Source organism: Bufo gargarizans, chromosome 1, assembly GCF_014858855.1.
Source record: "Bufo gargarizans isolate SCDJY-AF-19 chromosome 1, ASM1485885v1, whole genome shotgun sequence".
Lineage (NCBI taxonomy): Eukaryota > Metazoa > Chordata > Amphibia > Anura > Bufonidae > Bufo > Bufo gargarizans.
Genome location: NC_058080.1, coordinates 579,523,462 through 579,542,356, shown reverse-complemented (window position 1 = coordinate 579,542,356; position 18,895 = coordinate 579,523,462). Strand labels below are relative to the sequence as shown.

Below are 18,895 nucleotides of genomic sequence, written 5' to 3'. Positions count from 1 at the left end.
GCAAGAACACCATGATACATCAATCATAATACCATGACCATTATTTAAATAATTCTGTGTGTATACATCAGATTGAGCCAATAAAAGCAATTCACATAATAGTACATCCGAAAAGAGTTCCTAATACTCTCTTTAGATGTACTATTTTTTCAACGTATACTCCATTTGTAAATTTGTGCCTAAAAAGTGGGGTGCAATGGATAATAAATCCAATAGCACCGCAGCAGTAGACACAGTACCGTGTAAATTGATAATAAAGGTGAGCATTGCATAAGGCTAAATAAGCTGAGACAAAATAAGGTGCACAGTGCAGGTGAGGAAGTGAGGAGTGAAAGGGTGACATGCAGGTAAGAGGTGAAATAATATAAGGTAATATAATATAATATGTGCATAACATGTGAATAATCAATATTGGCCCAGGTCCGCAAAATTTGACCCAGAAATCACATTTCTTGAGAGTGCACACAGAACTATTTTTTCTAGAGGACTGAAGGTGGGCTGCAGACCATACAACCCTGTACATAACCCTCCAGTTAGAAAATCCCCGTCGGCACTAACAGCCTAATGGATTGAGGATATATCGAAAGTCCAACAAGGTCAGTTAGACCGAAGGTGGTGGGAAGAAGAGTCAAAATCCAGAGTGGGCAAGTTTTCGGCTGGCAGTATGTCCAATTCCAACGATGCAGAACACTAACAGCATGGCCAATGGACATCAACTGATCCCCGCAAATTTAAAGAGACAAAACTCACATGCATGAGAAAAAAACCAGGAGAACCAAACACAGATAGTACACAAAGCAGTTAAAAAGTACGAAAAAAAGATAATAAAGTTAAGTTAATAACTGCTAAAAACAGTCGGTACCAAAGGATACCGGGTCAGAGGAAGAAACTACAAAGAAATGTCACATCTAAGTATCAAGGCTGGGGGGAGAGAGAGAGATGTTCCAAAGGAGAAATAGTCAGAGAGGAGACCAGATCATACCATGGTGCCTCACAGGAAGGGGACAAAGCTGTTGCCCTCATTGAGACCCAGGGGGACGTTGGTATTCAGGGTGTAGATCCACCTGTTTTTTTTTTTGACCTAATACCTTCTTCCAATCGCCACCCCTGGGGGACACGATAACTCTGTCAATCCCCCTAACTCTGAGGGAGCACATTAATAGAATGAGGAAGAAAAAGGTGCACAAGCAGCAGGGATGACCGCAGCCTGGAGAGGATTGTCAGGAAAAGGCCGGGCAAAAGTGTTGGCGACTTTGACAAACAGTGGACTGAGGCTGGAGTTAGTGCATCAAGAGCCACCACACACAGACGAATCCCGGACATGGGCTTCAGATGTCGTATTCCTCTTGTCAAGCCTCTCCTGAACAACAAACTAGGGCTAAAGAAGAAAAGAACTTCTCTGTTGCTCAGTGGTCCAAAGTCCTCTTTTCTGATGAGAACAACTTTTGCATCTCATTTGGAAACCAAGGACCCAGAGTCTGGAGGAAGAATGGAGAGGCACACAATGCAAGATGCTTGAAGTCCAGTGTGAAGTTTCCACAGTCTGTTGATTTGGGGAGCCATGTCATCTGCTGGTGTTGGTCCACTGTGTTTTATTAAGGCTACTTTCACACCTGCGTTTAGGTGCGGATCCGTCTGATTTTTTTATTTATTTTTTCATGATAGTGCAAACGGATCCGTTTTGACTTTACATTGAAAGTCGATGGGGGACGGATCCGTTTGAAAATTGAGCCATACTGTGTCAACTTCAAACGGATCCGTCCCCATTGACTTACATTGTAAGTCTGGACGGATCCGTTTGCCTCCGCACGGCCAGGCGGACATCCGAACGCTGCAAGCGTTTGTGAGATTGTGAATTTGGGGTTTTCATAAGGTGTAAGCCATAATCATCCAAATTATAAGAAAGAATAGCTTGAACTATCTCGTTTTGCATGTAATGAGTCTCTCATATATTATTTTCACCTTTTAAGTTGCATTACTGAAATAAATTAACTTTTCCACAATATTCTAATTTTTTGAGTTTCACCTGTACATCAGTATTTGATCATAGACATAGCCAGTTGAAGGTGTGGTCTTCATTAATTGACACAGTAATGAGTTTGCTGGCTCCGCATCCCTTTATTAGAAAGAGATCACACCCTTGGTAGATACAAAAACTACTGAATCATTTAGTACATATTTTAAACTTTTTCTGTAGGTAAAGTAAGTTCATATTACAGTCAGAGAGGTCAGCAGGGCAATAGTAGGTCTACTAGATTTTACCAAATTTAGCATGCCTTGTGCTCCATTTTGATAAATATCCACTATTGTAGTTCAACACCTAGCCCATGTAAAGCAAAATTATTAAGTCCGATAGTCCAGCACTTGTTTCCAGCAACTGTGAGAAGATGCCAAAGACTGAGAAGATAATTGACTATGCAACTTCTCTGGTGTTTTATTTTGAGATTTCATTGGTTCTTTTCCCTTAGTTAGATTTAGGCTACTTTCACATCAGCGTTTTTTGCTGGATTTGGCAGGGTTCAGCAAAAACATTTCCGTTTCTGATAATACAACCATCTGCATCCGTTATGAACAGATCCGGTTGTATTATCTTTAACATACCCATGAACTCCATTTAAAGTCAATGGGGGACGTATCCATTTTCAATTTTGTCAGAGAAAACAGATCCGTCCCCATTGACTTGCATTGTGGGTCATGACGGATCTGTTTTGCATCGCATCCCAGGACGGAAAGCAAACGGCAGCATGCTGCGGTTTGCTCTCCGGTATAAGAACGGAATGGAATGCATTTTGGAGCATTACATTGTGTTCAGTTACGTTTTGTCCCCATTGACAATAAATGGGGACAAAACGGAAGCGTTTTTTTCTGGTAATGAGACCCTATGACGGATCTCAATACCGGGAAGTATTAACGCTAGTGTGAAAGTAGCCTTAACGACAGTATTTTTGCACGGTCCGCAAAAACGTGATCCGTGACCGTTTTTTCGTCCGTGGGTCTTCCTTGATTTTTGGATCCGTCCTGAATTACAATGCAAGTCAATGGGGATCCGTTTGACGTTGACACAATATGGTGCAATTGCAAACGGATCCGTCCCCATTGACTTTCAATGTAAAGTCAGGAGTCCCTTTACTTTCACACTTACGGATCCGCTCATATAATGCAGACGGTGGCTCCGTTCAGAACGGATCCGTCTGCATTATATTGTTAAAACATTTCTAAGTGTGAAAGTAGCCTCAGACGGATCCGTCCAGACTTTACATTGAAAGTCAATGGGGGACGGATCCGTTTGAAAATTGAGCCACAGTGTGTCATCTTCAAACGGATCCGTCCCCATTGACTTACATTGTAAGTCTGGACGGATCCGCTTGCCTCCGCACGGCCAGGCGGACACCCGAACGCTGCAAGCAGCATTCAGGTGTCCGCCTGCTGAGTGGAGCGGAGCCCAAACGCTGCCAGACTGATGCATTCTGAGCTGATCCGCGTCCACTCAGAATGCATTAGGGCTGGACGGATGCGTTCGGGGCCGCTTGTGAGCCCCTTCAAACGGAGCTCACAAGCGGACACCCTAACATTTTAACTTGAAGCGTCCCCATCACCATGGGAACGCCTCTATGTTAGAATATACTGTCGGATATGAGCTACATCGTGAAACTCAGATCCGACAGTATATTCTAACACAGAGGCGTTCCTATGGTGATGGGGACGCTTCAGGTTAGAATATACAAAAAAACTGTGTACATGACTGGCAGCAGGGGGCAGACCCCCCCTGTTTTTAACTCATTGGTGGCCAGTGGGCCCTCCCTCCCCTGTAGTTAACTCGTTGGTGGCCAGTGTGCGCCCCCTACCTCCCTCTATTGTAATAAAAGCAGTGGTGGCAGTGTGCGCCTCCCTTTCCTCCCTCTATTGTTTGGCAGCGGAGTAGAAGCATCATACTTACCTGGCTGCTGGCTGCTGCGATCTCTGTGTCCGGCCGGGAGCTCCTCATTGGTGGCAGCGGAGTAGAAGCATCATACTTACTTGGCTGCTGGCTGCTGCGATATCTGTGTCCGGCCGGGAGCTCCTCCTACTGGTAAGTGACAGGTCTGTGCGGCGCATTGCTGTCACTTACCAGTAGGAGGAGCTCCTGGCCGGACGCAGACATCGCAGCAGCCAGCAGGTAAGTATGAATCTTCTACTATTGCTAAGGCTAAGTAACCATGGCAACCAGGACTGCAGTAGCGTCCTCGTTGCCATGGTTACCGATCGGAGCCCCGCTTAAACTGGGACTCCGATCGGAACTCCGCTGCCACCAATGATCTGGGGGGGGGAGGCCGCACACTGCCACCAATGTATTAAAACAATAGAGGGAGGAAGGGGGGGGGGGCAGGGGCGCACACTGCCACCAATGTTAATGCAATAGAGGGAGGAAGGGGAGGGGCGGGCGCACACTGCCACCAATGTTAATGCAATAGAGGGAGGGAGGGGGGGGGCGCACACTGTGCCACCAATGTTATTAATACAATAGAGGAGGGAGGGGGGCGCACTGGCCACCAATGAAATTTAAACTGGGGAGGGAGGGGGGTCTGCCCCCTGCTGCCTGGCAGCCCCGGATCTCTTACAGGGGGCTATGATAGCACAATTAACCACTTCAGGTGCAGCACCTGAGGGGTTAATTGTACGGATCACGGCCCCCTGTAAGAGATCGGGTGCTGCCAGGCAGCAGGGGGCAGTCATGTACACAGTTTGTTGTATATTCTAACTAGAAGCGTCCCCATCACCATGGGAACGCCTCTGTGTTAGAATACAGGTCCTTCTCAAAAAATTAGCATATTGTGATAAAGTTCATTATTTTCTGTAATGTACTGATAAACATTAGACTTTCATATATTTTAGATTCATTACACACCAACTGAAGTAGTTCAAGCCTTTTATTGTTTTAATATTGATGATTTTGGCATACAGCTCATGAAAACCCAAATTTCCTATCTCAAAAAATTAGCATATTTCATCCGACCAATAAAAGAAAAGTGTTTTTAATACAAAAAAAAGTCAACCTTCAAATAATGATGTTCAGTTATGCACTCAATACTTGGTCGGGAATCCTTTTGCAGAAATGACTGCTTCAATGCGGCGTGGCATGGAGGCAATCAGCCTGTGGCACTGCTGAGGTGTTATGGAGGCCCAGGATGCTTCGATAGCGGCCTTAAGCTCATCCAGAGTGTTGGGTCTTGCGTCTCTCAACTTTCTCTTCCCAATATCCCACAGATTCTCTATGGGGTTCAGGTCAGGAGAGTTGGCAGGCCAATTGAGCACAGTAATACCATGGTCAGTAAACCATTTACCAGTGGTTTTGGCACTGTGAGCAGGTGCCAGGTCATGCTGAAAAATGAAATCTTCATGCTTCCATCTGCTGAAAAGCTTTATGGAGATGAAGTGCTCCAAGATCTCCTGATAGCTAGCTGCATTGACCCTGCCCTTGATAAAACACAGTGGACCAACACCAGCTGCTGACATGGCACCACAGACCATCACTGACTGTGGGTACTTGACACTGGACTTCAGGCATTTTGGCATTTCCCTCTCCCCAGTCTTCCTCCAGACTCTGGCACCTTGATTTCCGAATGACATGCAACAGTCCAGTGCTGCTTCTCTGTAGCCCAGGTCAGGCGCTTCTGCCGCTGTTTCTGGTTCAAAAGTGGCTTGACCTGGGGAATGCGGCACCTGTAGCCCATTTCCTGCACACGCCTGTACACGGTGGCGCTGGATGTTTCTACTCCAGACTCAGTCCACTGCTTCCGCAGGTCCCCCAAGGTCTGGAATCGGTCCTTCTCCACAATCTTCCTCAGGGTCCGGTCACCTCTTCTCGTTGTGCAGCGTTTTCTGCCACACTTTTCCTTCCCACAGACTTCCCACTGAGGTGCCTTGATACAGCACTCTGGGAACAGCCTATTCGTTCAGAAATTTCTTTCTGTGTCTTACCCTCTTGCTTGAGGGTGTCAATGATGGCCTTCTGGACAGCAGTCAGGTCGGCAGTCTTACCCATGATTGCGGTTTTGAGTAATGAACCAGGCTGGGAGTTTTTAAAAGCCTCAGGAATCTTTTGCAGGTGTTTAGAGTTAATTAGTTGATTCAGATGATTAGGTTAATAGCTCGTTTAGAGAAGCTTTTCATGATATGCTAATTTTTTGAGATAAGAATTTTGGGTTTTCATGAGCTGTATGCCAAAATCATCAATATTAAAACAATAAAAGGCTTGAACTACTTCAGTTGGTGTGTAATGAATCTAAAATATATGAAAGTCTAATGTTTATCAGTACATTACAGAAAATAATGAACTTTATCACAATATGCTAATTTTTTGAGAATGACCTGTATATACTGTGAAAACTCATCTATGAAAAAGCTTTTATGCAGACGGATCTTCGGATCCGTCTGTATGAAAGTAACCTATGGACACGGATGCCAATCTTGTGTGCATCCGTGTTCTTTCACGGACCCATTGACTTGACTGGGTCCGTGAACCGTTGTCCGTCAAAAAAAATAGGACAGGTCATATTTTTTTGACTGACAGGATACACGGATCACGGTCTCGGCTGCAAAACGGTGCATTTTGCGATTTTTCCACGGACCCATTGAAAGTCAATGGGTCCGTGAAAAAAAACTGAAAACGGCACAACGGCCACGGATGCACACAACGGTCGTGTGCATGAGGCCTTAGACTAATATTTGCTGCATAAAGGAAGTCTGTCACCAGCGACCTCTCTAACTGTTTGCATAGACAATTAGCTGTAGTTCACCTGATTACCATATTTTTTTGCTTTATAAGACGCCCCCCAGGTTTTAGATGAGGACAATAAGACCCCCATTATCAGATCCCCAGATTAGACCCCCATATCAAATCCTCAGATCAGATCCCCAGATTAGACCCCCATATCAGGACTTCACATCAGACCTCCATGTCAGACTCCCATTAGATCTCTTTGTTAGACCACCCGTCAGATCTCCATGTCAGACCTCATATCCAATGATCCATTCTCGATTTTGGCTTCTAAAACTGCATCAAGAAACTTGTGTGGATTGTACCCTAACACTTTTGGTCACAACAGTTTTAAGAATATGGCCCACAGTTTAAATACTAACCTGAATGAACAACCCTGAAGGTTGAATCTGAGATCTGACGTGTAGGTCTCACGGTGGTCTGATCTGAAGTCTGATGGGGGTCAGACCACCATGAGACCTCCATGTCAGACCTCAGATCCAACCTTCAGGGTTCTTCATTCAGGTTAGTATAAACTTTGGGCCTCGTGCTTAAAACTAAAACCAAAAGTGTTAGGGTACAATCACACAGGTTTCTTGATGAAGTTGTAATAGCCAAAATCGGGAATGGATCATTGGATCTGAGGTCTGACATGGAGATCCCATGGTGGTCTGATCTGAAGCAGAACCGCTTCCTCTTTTAGTCCCGTCTGGGGTGTCTGGAGCAGGAGCAGAGCTGCAGGGTCTAAGGCCTCTGCCTGTGTGTCATGCCCCCATAGGGGGCTGTTTTCCCCTGTAACTGGGGCTCCAGTTACAGTGGAAACAGTGAGAAAAAAAATGTCTGTCCTCTAGAGGTGTTTTAGTGACCTCCTGGGGGACATATTACCGTATGTGCCAAAAAGAAATTCAAATATAAGTAAAAAAAAATAATAATAAAAAATACAAATAAAAGAATGTAAAAAAAAATAAAAAAATGCAGTCGCTAACAGAAACTGTCTCCATAGTCTCCCCGTTCTCTCAAACCTATACATGTTGTTATATATGAAAACGATCATCACAAAATAGGGAACCCATTGCAATAATTAATTTGTGTCAGTTTTAATATTTAAGAAATGAAAAGCTATAATAAAAAAAAATCTTTTTAATAATGAGCAGTTTTCTTCTAAATCAAACCTAAAGAAAGAAAGAAAAAAAAAAAACTCTAAACAAATTATAATAAAAAGTCCTAAGTGTCTCAAAATCTCAAAAATTATTTTGGCAGTCAAACAAATAAAAAAGCTACGGTCACTAAACCACCACATGCACAAAATCACAAAAAGTTGCCTGAACATTCAGGCCTTTTTTGGGCCCGGTCATGAAAGGGTTAAGCAAAGTTTTATACCTTGGGAAAGGAGCCTTGGATCAGTAAGGCCCCTTTCACACGGGCGAGTTTTCCGTGCGGGTGCGATCCGTGCGGCGAACGTATGGCACCCGCACTAAATCCTGACCCATTCATTTCTATGGGGCTGTGCACATGAGCGATGTTTTTAACGCATCACTTGTGCGTTCAGTTGAAATCGCAGCATGCTCTATATCAGTGATGGCTAACCTTGGCACTCCAGCTGTGGTAAAACTACAACTCCCAAGATCCCCCCTTGCTTGGCTGCTCTCAGAACTGTATAGAAATAAATGGAGCATGCTGGGAGTCATAGTTTCACCACAGCTGGAGTGCCAAGGTTAGCCATCACTGCTCTATATTGTCCGATTTCGACGTGACGCAGGCCCCATAGAAACGAATGGGGTGTGTGAAAATCGGATGGCATCCGCAAGCAAGTACGGATGCCGTGCGATTTGCACGCACGGTTGCTAGGAGACGATCGGGATGGAGACCCGATCATTATTATTTTCCCTTATAACATGGTTATAAGGGAAAATAATAGCATTCTGAATACAGAATGCATAGTAAACCAGCACTAGAGGGGTTTAAAAAAAATACAAAAAAATTTAACTCACCTTAGTCCACTTGATCGCGAAGCTGGCATCTCCTTGTGTCTCCTCTGCGCTGAGCGGCTGAACAGGACCTGGGGTGAGCTGCTCCATTAAATATCGCTTAAGGACCTTCGATGACGTCACTCCGGTCATCACATGGTCTTTTACCATGGTGAATCACCATGGTAAAAGATCATGTGACGTACCATGTGATGACTGGAGTGACGTCATCGAAGGTCCTTAACCTGTATTTAATGGAGCAGCTCACCCCAGGTCCTGTTCATCCGCTCAGCGCAGAGGAGACACAAGGAGATGCCAACTTCGCGATCAAGTGGACTAAGGTGAGTTAAATTATTATTATTTTTTTAACCCCTCTAGCGCCGGTTTACTATGCATTCTGTATTCAGAATGCTATTATTTTCCCTTATAACCATGTTATAAGGGAAAATAATACAATCTTTAGAACATCAATCCCAAGCCCGAACTTCTGTGAAGAAGTTCGGGTTTGGGTACCAAACATGCGCGATTTTTCTCACGCGAGTGCAACGCATGACAATGTTTTGCACTCGCGCGGGAAAATTGCGCATTTTCCCGCAACGCACCCGGCTCTTATCCGGGCAAAAAAACTGACGCCCGTGTGAAAGAGGCCTAAAAGAAAGACGGGCTGAATCAGGGGAACCACAGATTATGTGTCTATGCAAGCATTTGGACATGAAGTTCACTGGTGACCCTTTAACATTGCTGAATATGTTTATTGGAGACTTACAAGCCATGTCACCACACCTCTCCTGAAAAACTACATTTCAAATTGTCATTGGTAAAATGTTTTTAGCTCTTTAATAAATCTGCTTTACTGTTCAAAAGAATGCTAACCAGTATAATACAGTATGATGATATTTGTTTTAAGGCTCATTTAGACTGCCGTATGTTTTGTTCCGCAATTTTGCAGACCCATTCATTTCAATAGGGCTGCAAAAGATGCGGACAGCACACCGCTTGCTGTCCACTTCCATTGTTCTGTTCCGCTGCCCCACAAAAAATATGGAGCAATTGCGGACAAGAATAGGTATTTTCTATGAGAGTGACGGCCATGTGGAACGCACATGGGCCGGTATCTGTGTTTTGCAGATCCGCAATTTGCGGACCGCAAAACACATACGACCGTCTGAATGAACCCTTAGTCCACTTTCACATGGTCAGTATTTAGTCAGTCATTTTCATCAATATTGGTAGACCAAAACCAAGAGAGGGTCCTAAACACATAAGAAACACACATCTTTAGTTTTACCTTTTCTGTATAGGTTCCACTCCGGGTTTTGGCTTACAAATACTGTTGAAAAATGCTGAGCATATGAAAGTGGCTTTAGGGTTCATACACAACCAAGCTGCATGCTTAGCGCAAAGAATGGGACTTGCCATCCCAATACAAGCTTTTGGAATGTCTTCTTATTCTACATGAAGTTTGCATATAAACCTATCTAGCTATGTAAGGCCTCATGCACACAAATGTATTTTTCATCCGTGTTCTATCAGCATTTTTTGTGTACAGCTTACTGACCTCTTAATTTCTATGATGCCATGCACATGTCAGTGTTTTCTGTGGATCGGTTTTTGAATGCTTTTTGTGGAACATGTCTTATTCTGGTCCAGTTTGTGGACAAGAATATCCCTTTCTATTAATGGGAGTGAGAAAAACACAGAATGCACAAGGAAGTTAGCCATATTTTGTTGATCTGTGTACGGACACAGTTGTGTGCATCAATCTGCTCATCTCCTCCTGCCCTATGATCCTAGACAGGATTGCATGTACAATGTGACAGGTTTCCATTAAATATTACGAGTCCCAACTAACCCTCTCTACGTTTTGTACTGTGCTAACGAAACTTGATATGTCTTTTCATTTACAGAGGATTGCAGGAAGCACAGATTACTTTAGCTGTCAGACTTGGTGAGGCCGAGGAGAAGATCAAGGTTCTTCATTCAGGTTAGTATAAACAATTTGGACCTCATGCTTAAAACTGTTGTGACCAAAAGTGTTAGGCCTCTTTCACACGGGCGTCGCGTGTGAGGGCCAGACAAGATGCGTGTGCGTTGCGGGAAAATACACGATTTTTCTGTGCGAGTGCAAAGCGTTTTATTGCGTTTTGCACGCGCGTGAGAAAAAAATAAATCTGTATTAAGAATGCTATTATTTTCCCTTATAACCATGTTATAAGGGAAAATAATAATGATCGGGTCCCCATCCCGATCGTCTCCTACCAACCATGCGTGAAAATCACACCGCTTGCGGATGTTTGCGATTTTCACACAGCCCCTTTCACTTCTATGGGGCCTGCGTTGCGTGAATAACGCACAATATAGAGCATGCTGCAATGAAAATCACCTCTTTTTACACAGGCTTCACGTGTGAGGGCCGGAAAAGATGCGGGTGCGTCGCGGGAAAGTGCGCGATTTTTTTGTGGGAGTGCAAAGTGTTTTAATGTGTTTTGCACGGGCGTGAGAAAAATCGCCATGTTTGGCATCACTTCTATGGTTTCACCTCTACACTGCAATTACCCTGTAATCATGTCCGTAACAGCTGTCGTGTGACCAGTGTCGTATCCTTACAACCATCTTCATTTATTCATGTCTATCTTGTAGTTAGGGAGAGGAACTTGGTGAGATTTACTATGGCTGGAATGCCATTTGGCTGCTGACCAGTCTCTTACATATTACAAATAAAACTAATGTGAAATCAAACTTTAAAGTGACTACAAATGTAAAGCAATTGTAAACCAACATTGTAAAATCATAATAAACTATTTTAAATGGCATTCAGATAATAAACCATTGTTAAAGGGGTTGTCTCACTTCAGCAAATGGCATTTATCTTGTAGAGAAAGTTAATACAAGGCACTTACTAATGTAGTGTGTTTGTCCATATTGCTTCCTTTGCTGATTTGATTCATTTTTACGTCACATTATACACTGCTGTTTCCAGGGGTTATGACCAATCTGCAATCCAGCAGCAGTGGTCGTGCTTGTACACTATAGGAAAAAGCACTGGCCTCTCTGTATTAACTTTGTCTACATGATAAATGTCAATTGCTGAAGTGAGACAACTTTAATCTTTAATCCTTTCCTGTTTTTTTTCCTTTTTTTACTCCTACAAGCCATAACTTCTCTATTTTTCTGCTCACATAGCCATTAGGGCTTCTGTATGTGGGCCAAGTTCCTGATGCCACAATTTAATATTCCATACAATGTATTGGGAAGCTGGAAAAAAATTGCAATTGTGTAGTTCATTGATGTAGTTTTAGCTTCTGATGATTAAAGGGGTTGCTTACCTTGGGGACTTCTTTGGCAGACCCCCCAGCGTAGTCGGGTCTGTGCTGGAAATCATACTTACCTGATTCCTGCTGCTGGGTTCTGGCTCCTTCACTGCCCTCAGGCTGCTGTAGATCTCAAGTCTTCCTGTGTCAACATCCAGTTTGTCACGGGTCACATGACTGCAACAATCAATGGCTGGCTGCAGCAGTGACGTTTCTCCCATGTCTCTAAGTCACGTGACATATTGGAGACATTTTGGTGCAGACATCGTTGAGCCAGAGGTTGACATTTCGCGCAGGAGTTCAACCCAACCCATAATATCAACAAACGGACATAAAGGTATGTTTGGGATACTTTGTATGTCAACTGCAGGGCACCAGGAACAGTTTAATTTGTGAATTTGGAGTGACAGACTCCTTTATTGACCTTGTGGGGTAAATTAATAGGAACAATGTGTGTTTTGGCAACAGAGTTAATTCACCTAAACCATTAAAGGTAACAATGTTCTCCGTGAATGGGCCAAGGAACTTAGGTATTTACTGAGAATGGAAGAGCTGATCACACTTTTGCATGAACAGGGTGATAGATTTGACCGTAGGTGACGCCCTCTTTCTGAATACCTTCACTAGTCTGAATTCTCTGTAGCATTTGACGATGAGGCAGATGCTGACACATAGCTCGCTGGACCTTTTTTAACTCTGGCTGATGGTTTGTGCTTTGACACTTGAGACAACTCAGATGAGACATAGAACGTTCTTTCAGATTACCCCCTCCACCTCCCCCCACCTCCTTTTTTCCCTTCCCCTAGTACATTCTATTTTACCTGTGGCTTCATTCGGTGGCACTCTTGTCCTTTTATGTTAGTATATGTGAAAATGCTTCAATAATATGACAGGCTAAGTTGACTCAGAAAGGAGAGTTTAATACAGTTCGAAGTTTGCAGCAATCTTGCAGAAATTGGAGATGTTGGGATCCTGCGTGATCCTATAGATTTGTTCATTTTCAAAAAGCTTGTCTTGATGTTTTTGACAATGTGACCGAGCGATAAGGTCTGACTCCAACTGCCTAAACAGAGAAAGAAATAGCTTCATATAGTGTGTGTCAACAATTACATACATGAAATTGTATGTATTCCACTGAAAATCAAAATGTAATTTTAGTAATTTGACTAGTTTGTCTGGAAAGGTAAATGCACACTTACACTGTGCTGATGAGCAGGCGATTGTCGGGGGAAAAAAGCATTTATTTGCGACAATTGCCTGCTCGTTAGTGGAGGTGAAGCGACATGTAACTATCACCAATGGCTACTGCTATTACTCATCTTCATACCGCCATTTTGTTTGTGGGCAGCACAATCTGCTGCCCAGAAACAATGATTTAGATGTCCGAATGATGGACTGTTTCACCTGATGAACGATTGTTCCGTTCGTTCATCAGGTGATCTGCGGCACCTTTAGCAGGGCTCCAGATGGCGACCAAAATGGTTGCCAATGCGACTTAGAATTTACAAATGGTGACAAGACTTTATAGTCTTGTCGCCATTTGCGACTAGACCCGCCGCCGCAGCTCTGCAGTTGAATCCCCCGCCGCCGATGTTCTTCTCAGCAGCGCAGTGGAGGAGTCTCTCCCTCCCCCTGTGCTGCCGCCGCCTCCGCCAGTAAGAAGAGACGGGAGGAGGAGGGGAGGGGCTGTGGCCACTGCCACCAATAAAGAAAACTGACCTGTAATACAAATACAGGAGGCGGGTGCCGAAATCAAATAGCCAGCACCCGACCTTTGTGACAGGGAGCTGCGATCAGCTGCAGTTGAGTTAACCCTTCAGGTGCGGTACCTGAAGGGTTAACTGCCGATGATCGCAACTCCCTGTCACAAAGGTCGGGTGTCGGCTATTTGATTCCGGCACCCGCCTCCTGTATTTGTATAGGAAAACATTGGTGGCACAGTGCGCCCCCCAACACCCCAGTATAAGAAACATTGGTGGCTCAGTGGGAAGTGCCAATGAGGGTTAAAAAATTATAAAAAATGTTTTACTCACCTCCTCCAGTTGATCGCGTAGCTGCCGGTCTCCTGTTCTTTCTTCAGGACCTGTGGTGACGTCACTGAGCTCATCACATGGTCCATTACCATGGTGATGGATCATGTGATGAGCACAGTGATGTCACCACAGGTCCTTTGACAGGTCCTGAAGAAAGAACAGGAGACGATCAGGAAACCAATGTTTATTATTTTGGGGGGGGGCGCACTGCGCCACCAATGTTTATTATACTGGGGTGTTGGTGGGGCGCACTGCGCCACCAATGTTTATTATTTTGGGGGGGGCGCACTGCGCCACCAATGTTTATTATACTGGGGTGTTGGTGGGGCGCACTGCGCCACCAATGTTTATTATATTGGGGGGGGGGGCGCACTGCGCCACCAATGTTTATTATATTGACCTTCTACTATGCATTGTGTAATAAAGAATGCTATTATTTTCCCTTATAACCATGTTATAAGGGAAAATAATACAGTGAATAGACTTTCATCCTAGCAACCATGCGTGAAAATCGCACCGCATCCACACTTGCTTGCGATTTTCACGCAGCCCCATTAACTTCTATGGGGCCTGCGTTGCGTGATAAACGCACAACATAGAGCATGCTGCGATTTTCACTCAACGCACAAGTGATGTGTGAAAATCACCACTCATGTGCACAGCCGCATAGAAGTGAATGGGTCCAGATTTAGTGCGGGTGCATTCTGGTATTTTGAATGCCAGATCTGGCACGAATACATTCCTATGGGGAAAAATGCTGGATCCGGCATACAGGCAAATCTTCAGTTTTTTTCGCCGGAGATAAAACCGTAGCATGCTGTGGTTTTATCTTTTGCCTGATGAGTCAAAATGACTGAACTGAAGACATCCTGATGCATCCTGAACGGATTGCTCTCCATTCAGAATGCATGGGGATATGCCTGATCAGTTCTTCTCTGGTATAGAGCCCCTAGGACGGAACTCTGTGCCGGAAAAGTAAAACGCTAGTGTGAAAGTACCCTAAAATATTAAGTCTAAATCCCCCCCCTTTCCCAATTTTACATATAAAATATATAAACAATAAATAAATAAACATATTACATAGCGCTGTCCAAACTATTAAATTATTAAAAAAATATCTCCTATGCGGTGAGCATTCGCCATTTTTTAGTCACCTTGTCACCCCAAAAAATAGGATAGGACTGTTCTATTACGGGCCGAATGTTTCATAAAATGCACGCAGCTTTTTTTTTTTTTTTTGCGCTGGTATTGAGTATCGCAATACTTTTTTTATGGTGACAAAAGCAAATCAAAATTTTGGTATCAAAACAACCCTACGCCTATCTGATCGGCGTAGCGTTGTCACGATACCAAAATTTTGATTCGGTTTCGATTTGGCGACTAAAGATTTGATTTGGCTCCTAAATTTTTCAGTTCAGGAGCCAATGGCTACTAGGTATTTTTTTTAGTCTGGTGCACTGTTTAGACGGGCAGACTATCGGGAACTAGTGTTCGTAGGAACATTCTTTTCCAATAATCTGCCCCGTGTAATTCCAGCATAACATTAAGTGCTATTCATTTATGGTGACTGACCTGCAGGACAAAGCCTTTAAAGTTAATCACCACCTTCAGAGTCACTTTAAATTAGGGAGTTTAAATGACAGTGTTGTAATACCATGTCAGTATATCTGCTCCTTTTAATCCTGATAACATTTCATGTTGTCTGCGATTTGCCCAACACATGAAAAGCTGGTGTGATTCATCATCAGGTACACGTGCTAAAATCGCACTTAGGATGGAACTATCTTTTCTATGGCCCATGAATAATCCCTAGAGCTTCATGGGACATAGTTAATCATGACGTGGAGAGCCTTTGGTTCCTCGTGCCTGTTTGGAGGGCCGGATCTGGTGCCCACTGGCATATGTTCTCACTCTCCAATTCCCAGTCTTAACTAGTGAGATTGTTTGGTGAAAGGAGGCTGTTTGTCTTCTTTAAATTCCTCACAGAGAATGGAAGAGACAGATGTGACGAAAGCTAAAATGAATGAGCTGTCGTATTGTATCCTGATGGCTTCTGTGTTATTTTCTTATGCAGCACTGAAGACAACTCAGAGGGAGCTGCTTGACCTGCGGTGTCAATATGATAAGGAGACAGCATCTAAGTAAGTTCTGTATCGTATTTGTCTGTGAGATACAAACCCTTTGTTTGCCTTTAGCATTTAATGTTTAACAGGCAGCATCTTTCACTTCTCAAAAGACGCATTTGTCAAAAAAAGGCAGGTAGATGAGTGATTGAAGTGACCTAATTCCAGGTAGCTGTATAAAGCTGCCTTGCTCAAAGGCCACCTGCGCTCAATATTGTTGGCAACTGCTCCTAGAAATGATGATGGCGATGATAGAACTCTTCATTGTACTTTTGTGGTGGTGTCCAGCTAAGAAAAATGTAAAATAACACGGTGGAATTTGCATGGAGAGTCTGAGAAAATTCACCAAATCTGAATATGCCCTTAGAGTACCAATGTGATCACACCTATGAATAGTTTGCATGAATTCAGGCTGCAGCTGTGCAGTATAATAAAAATGGATAAAAGGCATCCATTCAGTTCACTTAGAGTTAGACCAAGGTTTACTGTGTCACTGTGCCAACTTTTTATTTTTACTGTGCTACATAAGTTAACGAAAAGGACAGCCTAGATCCCTTAAGGCTGGGTTCACACGGGCGTCACGTTTTGGCTCAGGATGCGTCCCGGGTGCATTGCGGCAAACCCGCGCGAGTAGGTACACAATTTCAGTCAGTTTTGACTGCGATTGGGTTCCGTTGTTCAGTTTTTATCACGCGGGTGCAATGCGTTTTGCACGCGAGTGATAAAAAACTAAATATGGTAACCAGACCCGAACTTTCACTGAAGTTCGGGTTTGGGTTCGGTGTTGTGTAGATGTAATTATTTTCCCTTATAACATGGTTATAAGGGAAAATAAAACTTTACTCACCTCCTCCAATTGATCGCATAGCTGCCGGTCTCCTGTTCTTTCTTCGGGACCTGTCAAAGGACCTGTGGTGACGTTACTGAGCTCATCACATGGTCCATCACCACGGTGATGGACCATGTGATGTGACGTCACCACAGGTCCTTTAGCCGGCAGCTCATGATTAAAGAAGTAAGAAGAGATCGGTAACTACGCAATCAAGAGGAGGAGGTGAGTTAATTTTATTTATTTTTTTAACCCTCAATTGACCTTCAACTAAGCATACTGTATTAAAGAATGCTATTATTTTCCCTTATAACCATGTTATAAGGGAAAATAATACAGTGAATAGACTTTCATCTTAGCAACCATTCGTGAAGATCGCACCGCATCCGCACTTGCTTGCGGATGCTTGCGATTTTCACGCAGCCCCATTCAGACACTCATCCCCAGTCCTGTGAATAGGGGTAAGTTGTCGTAATGGAACAACCTTAGAGCTTTCTGCTTCAGTGATTAAAGAGTATGCACCCTCAAATGTTGAACTTTGACAGAGTATACGGTAGTATAGTAACTGATAGTGTAGTATAGCATAGAATAGTGACAGACCACTGATTTCAGCAGGCTGTCACATCTGGGCTAGTATTCAGTACTTGTACAGTACTGCGTGCACCACAGCTACGAGAGAGATGAATCTGATGAGATTAATGTGCTGCTGTAGCCAATGACTGACCGTAACAGTGACATGTCCCCTAGCAGCATGTGACCCATTGACATGCCGCTTGGGGGACACATCATCACTGTAGCCAGTCATTGACTGCAGCAGCACCCATGACCTGGGGACCGGAATGCAGCAGACACAGCACTGGAGCAAAGGAGTCATAACTGAGGGCAGGGAGCATGCTTCCCTCCACAGGTCTGGTGCAAAAAGAGGGTGAAAAGTGTTAAAAAGCTAGTAAACCCCTCTAGATTGCTTGTCTAGCATGAACAGTGTGTTTGATTTCTTCTCAAAGTGGATCGATGATGCTGCGTTCGAGAGTCATAATGGCCTCTCCTGAGCCGTCACTTTCATCTGCTGCATCCACTAAGGGGTCAGCTTTGTCTTCCCTTCCTGTGTGAATGAAGCAAATTGTACTCTAACATTGTCTGATAACATGCTACATTTATCCTGGCGTAAACTTTTACAAAATGTGCTGTAATTCACATACCTGTCCCCAAAACAGCAGAAATCCAGCCACTCGTCTGTTTAGGTGTCGCTCCGGTGCTGGACGTTAGCACTGGAACTATACGACGGTGTGAAATGTGTAGTGGACAGAGCACATTACTGTAGCGCTGCTCCCAATAAATTGTCTACACAGTTTCCAGTACGGTGTAGTTCAAGTGATGAAGCTACACCCAAACAGCTGAAGGATAAATTAGCTAGTGATGGCCATAACTTAGTTAAGCTGGATAATACCTTTAAAATATTAGGACAAAATAGTGCAGCTTTTCATTTTTTTATTTTTATTTTTTCAATTTGTTCCCAGGACAGAACGGAAAAGCTGGCACAAATGCACTTTGTGATACATAAATGTATGATCAAGACTGTAATGTTTTGCTGCATAGCCATTTTTGCTTTGACAAGTGATCAGCTTTCTCTTAATATTCTGAATTATCTTCTGGATAAACAATATTGTTATGCCAAATCAGCACAAACCCTTCATCTGAACCGTGCTTTTCATTACACAAAGTTGAATAAATTGCATTGAAGTTGATCGCACTCTCAATTTCAAGTGTAAAATGTTAACAAATAGATAAGTGGACGGTACTCGCTTTCAAAAACAATGCTTGGACTTTGAAGTGGGGAGTCCTGTAAGATCACACTGCGAGGAGGAGTTGGCTGCTCTCCCAGTCTCTGTGTTCGGG

General features: G+C 43.7%; 1 protein-coding gene across 1 annotated transcript in view; it reads left to right on the top strand.

Moving 5' to 3' along the window:
- Positions 1-18,895, top strand: part of CUX2 (cut like homeobox 2) — a 478,876-nt gene that overhangs the window by 394,806 nt on the left and 65,175 nt on the right. Inside the window, 2 exon segments of the mRNA XM_044275790.1 lie at positions 10,611-10,687; positions 16,122-16,188. Of these exon segments, the coding sequence (XP_044131725.1) occupies positions 10,611-10,687; positions 16,122-16,188 (144 nt within the window).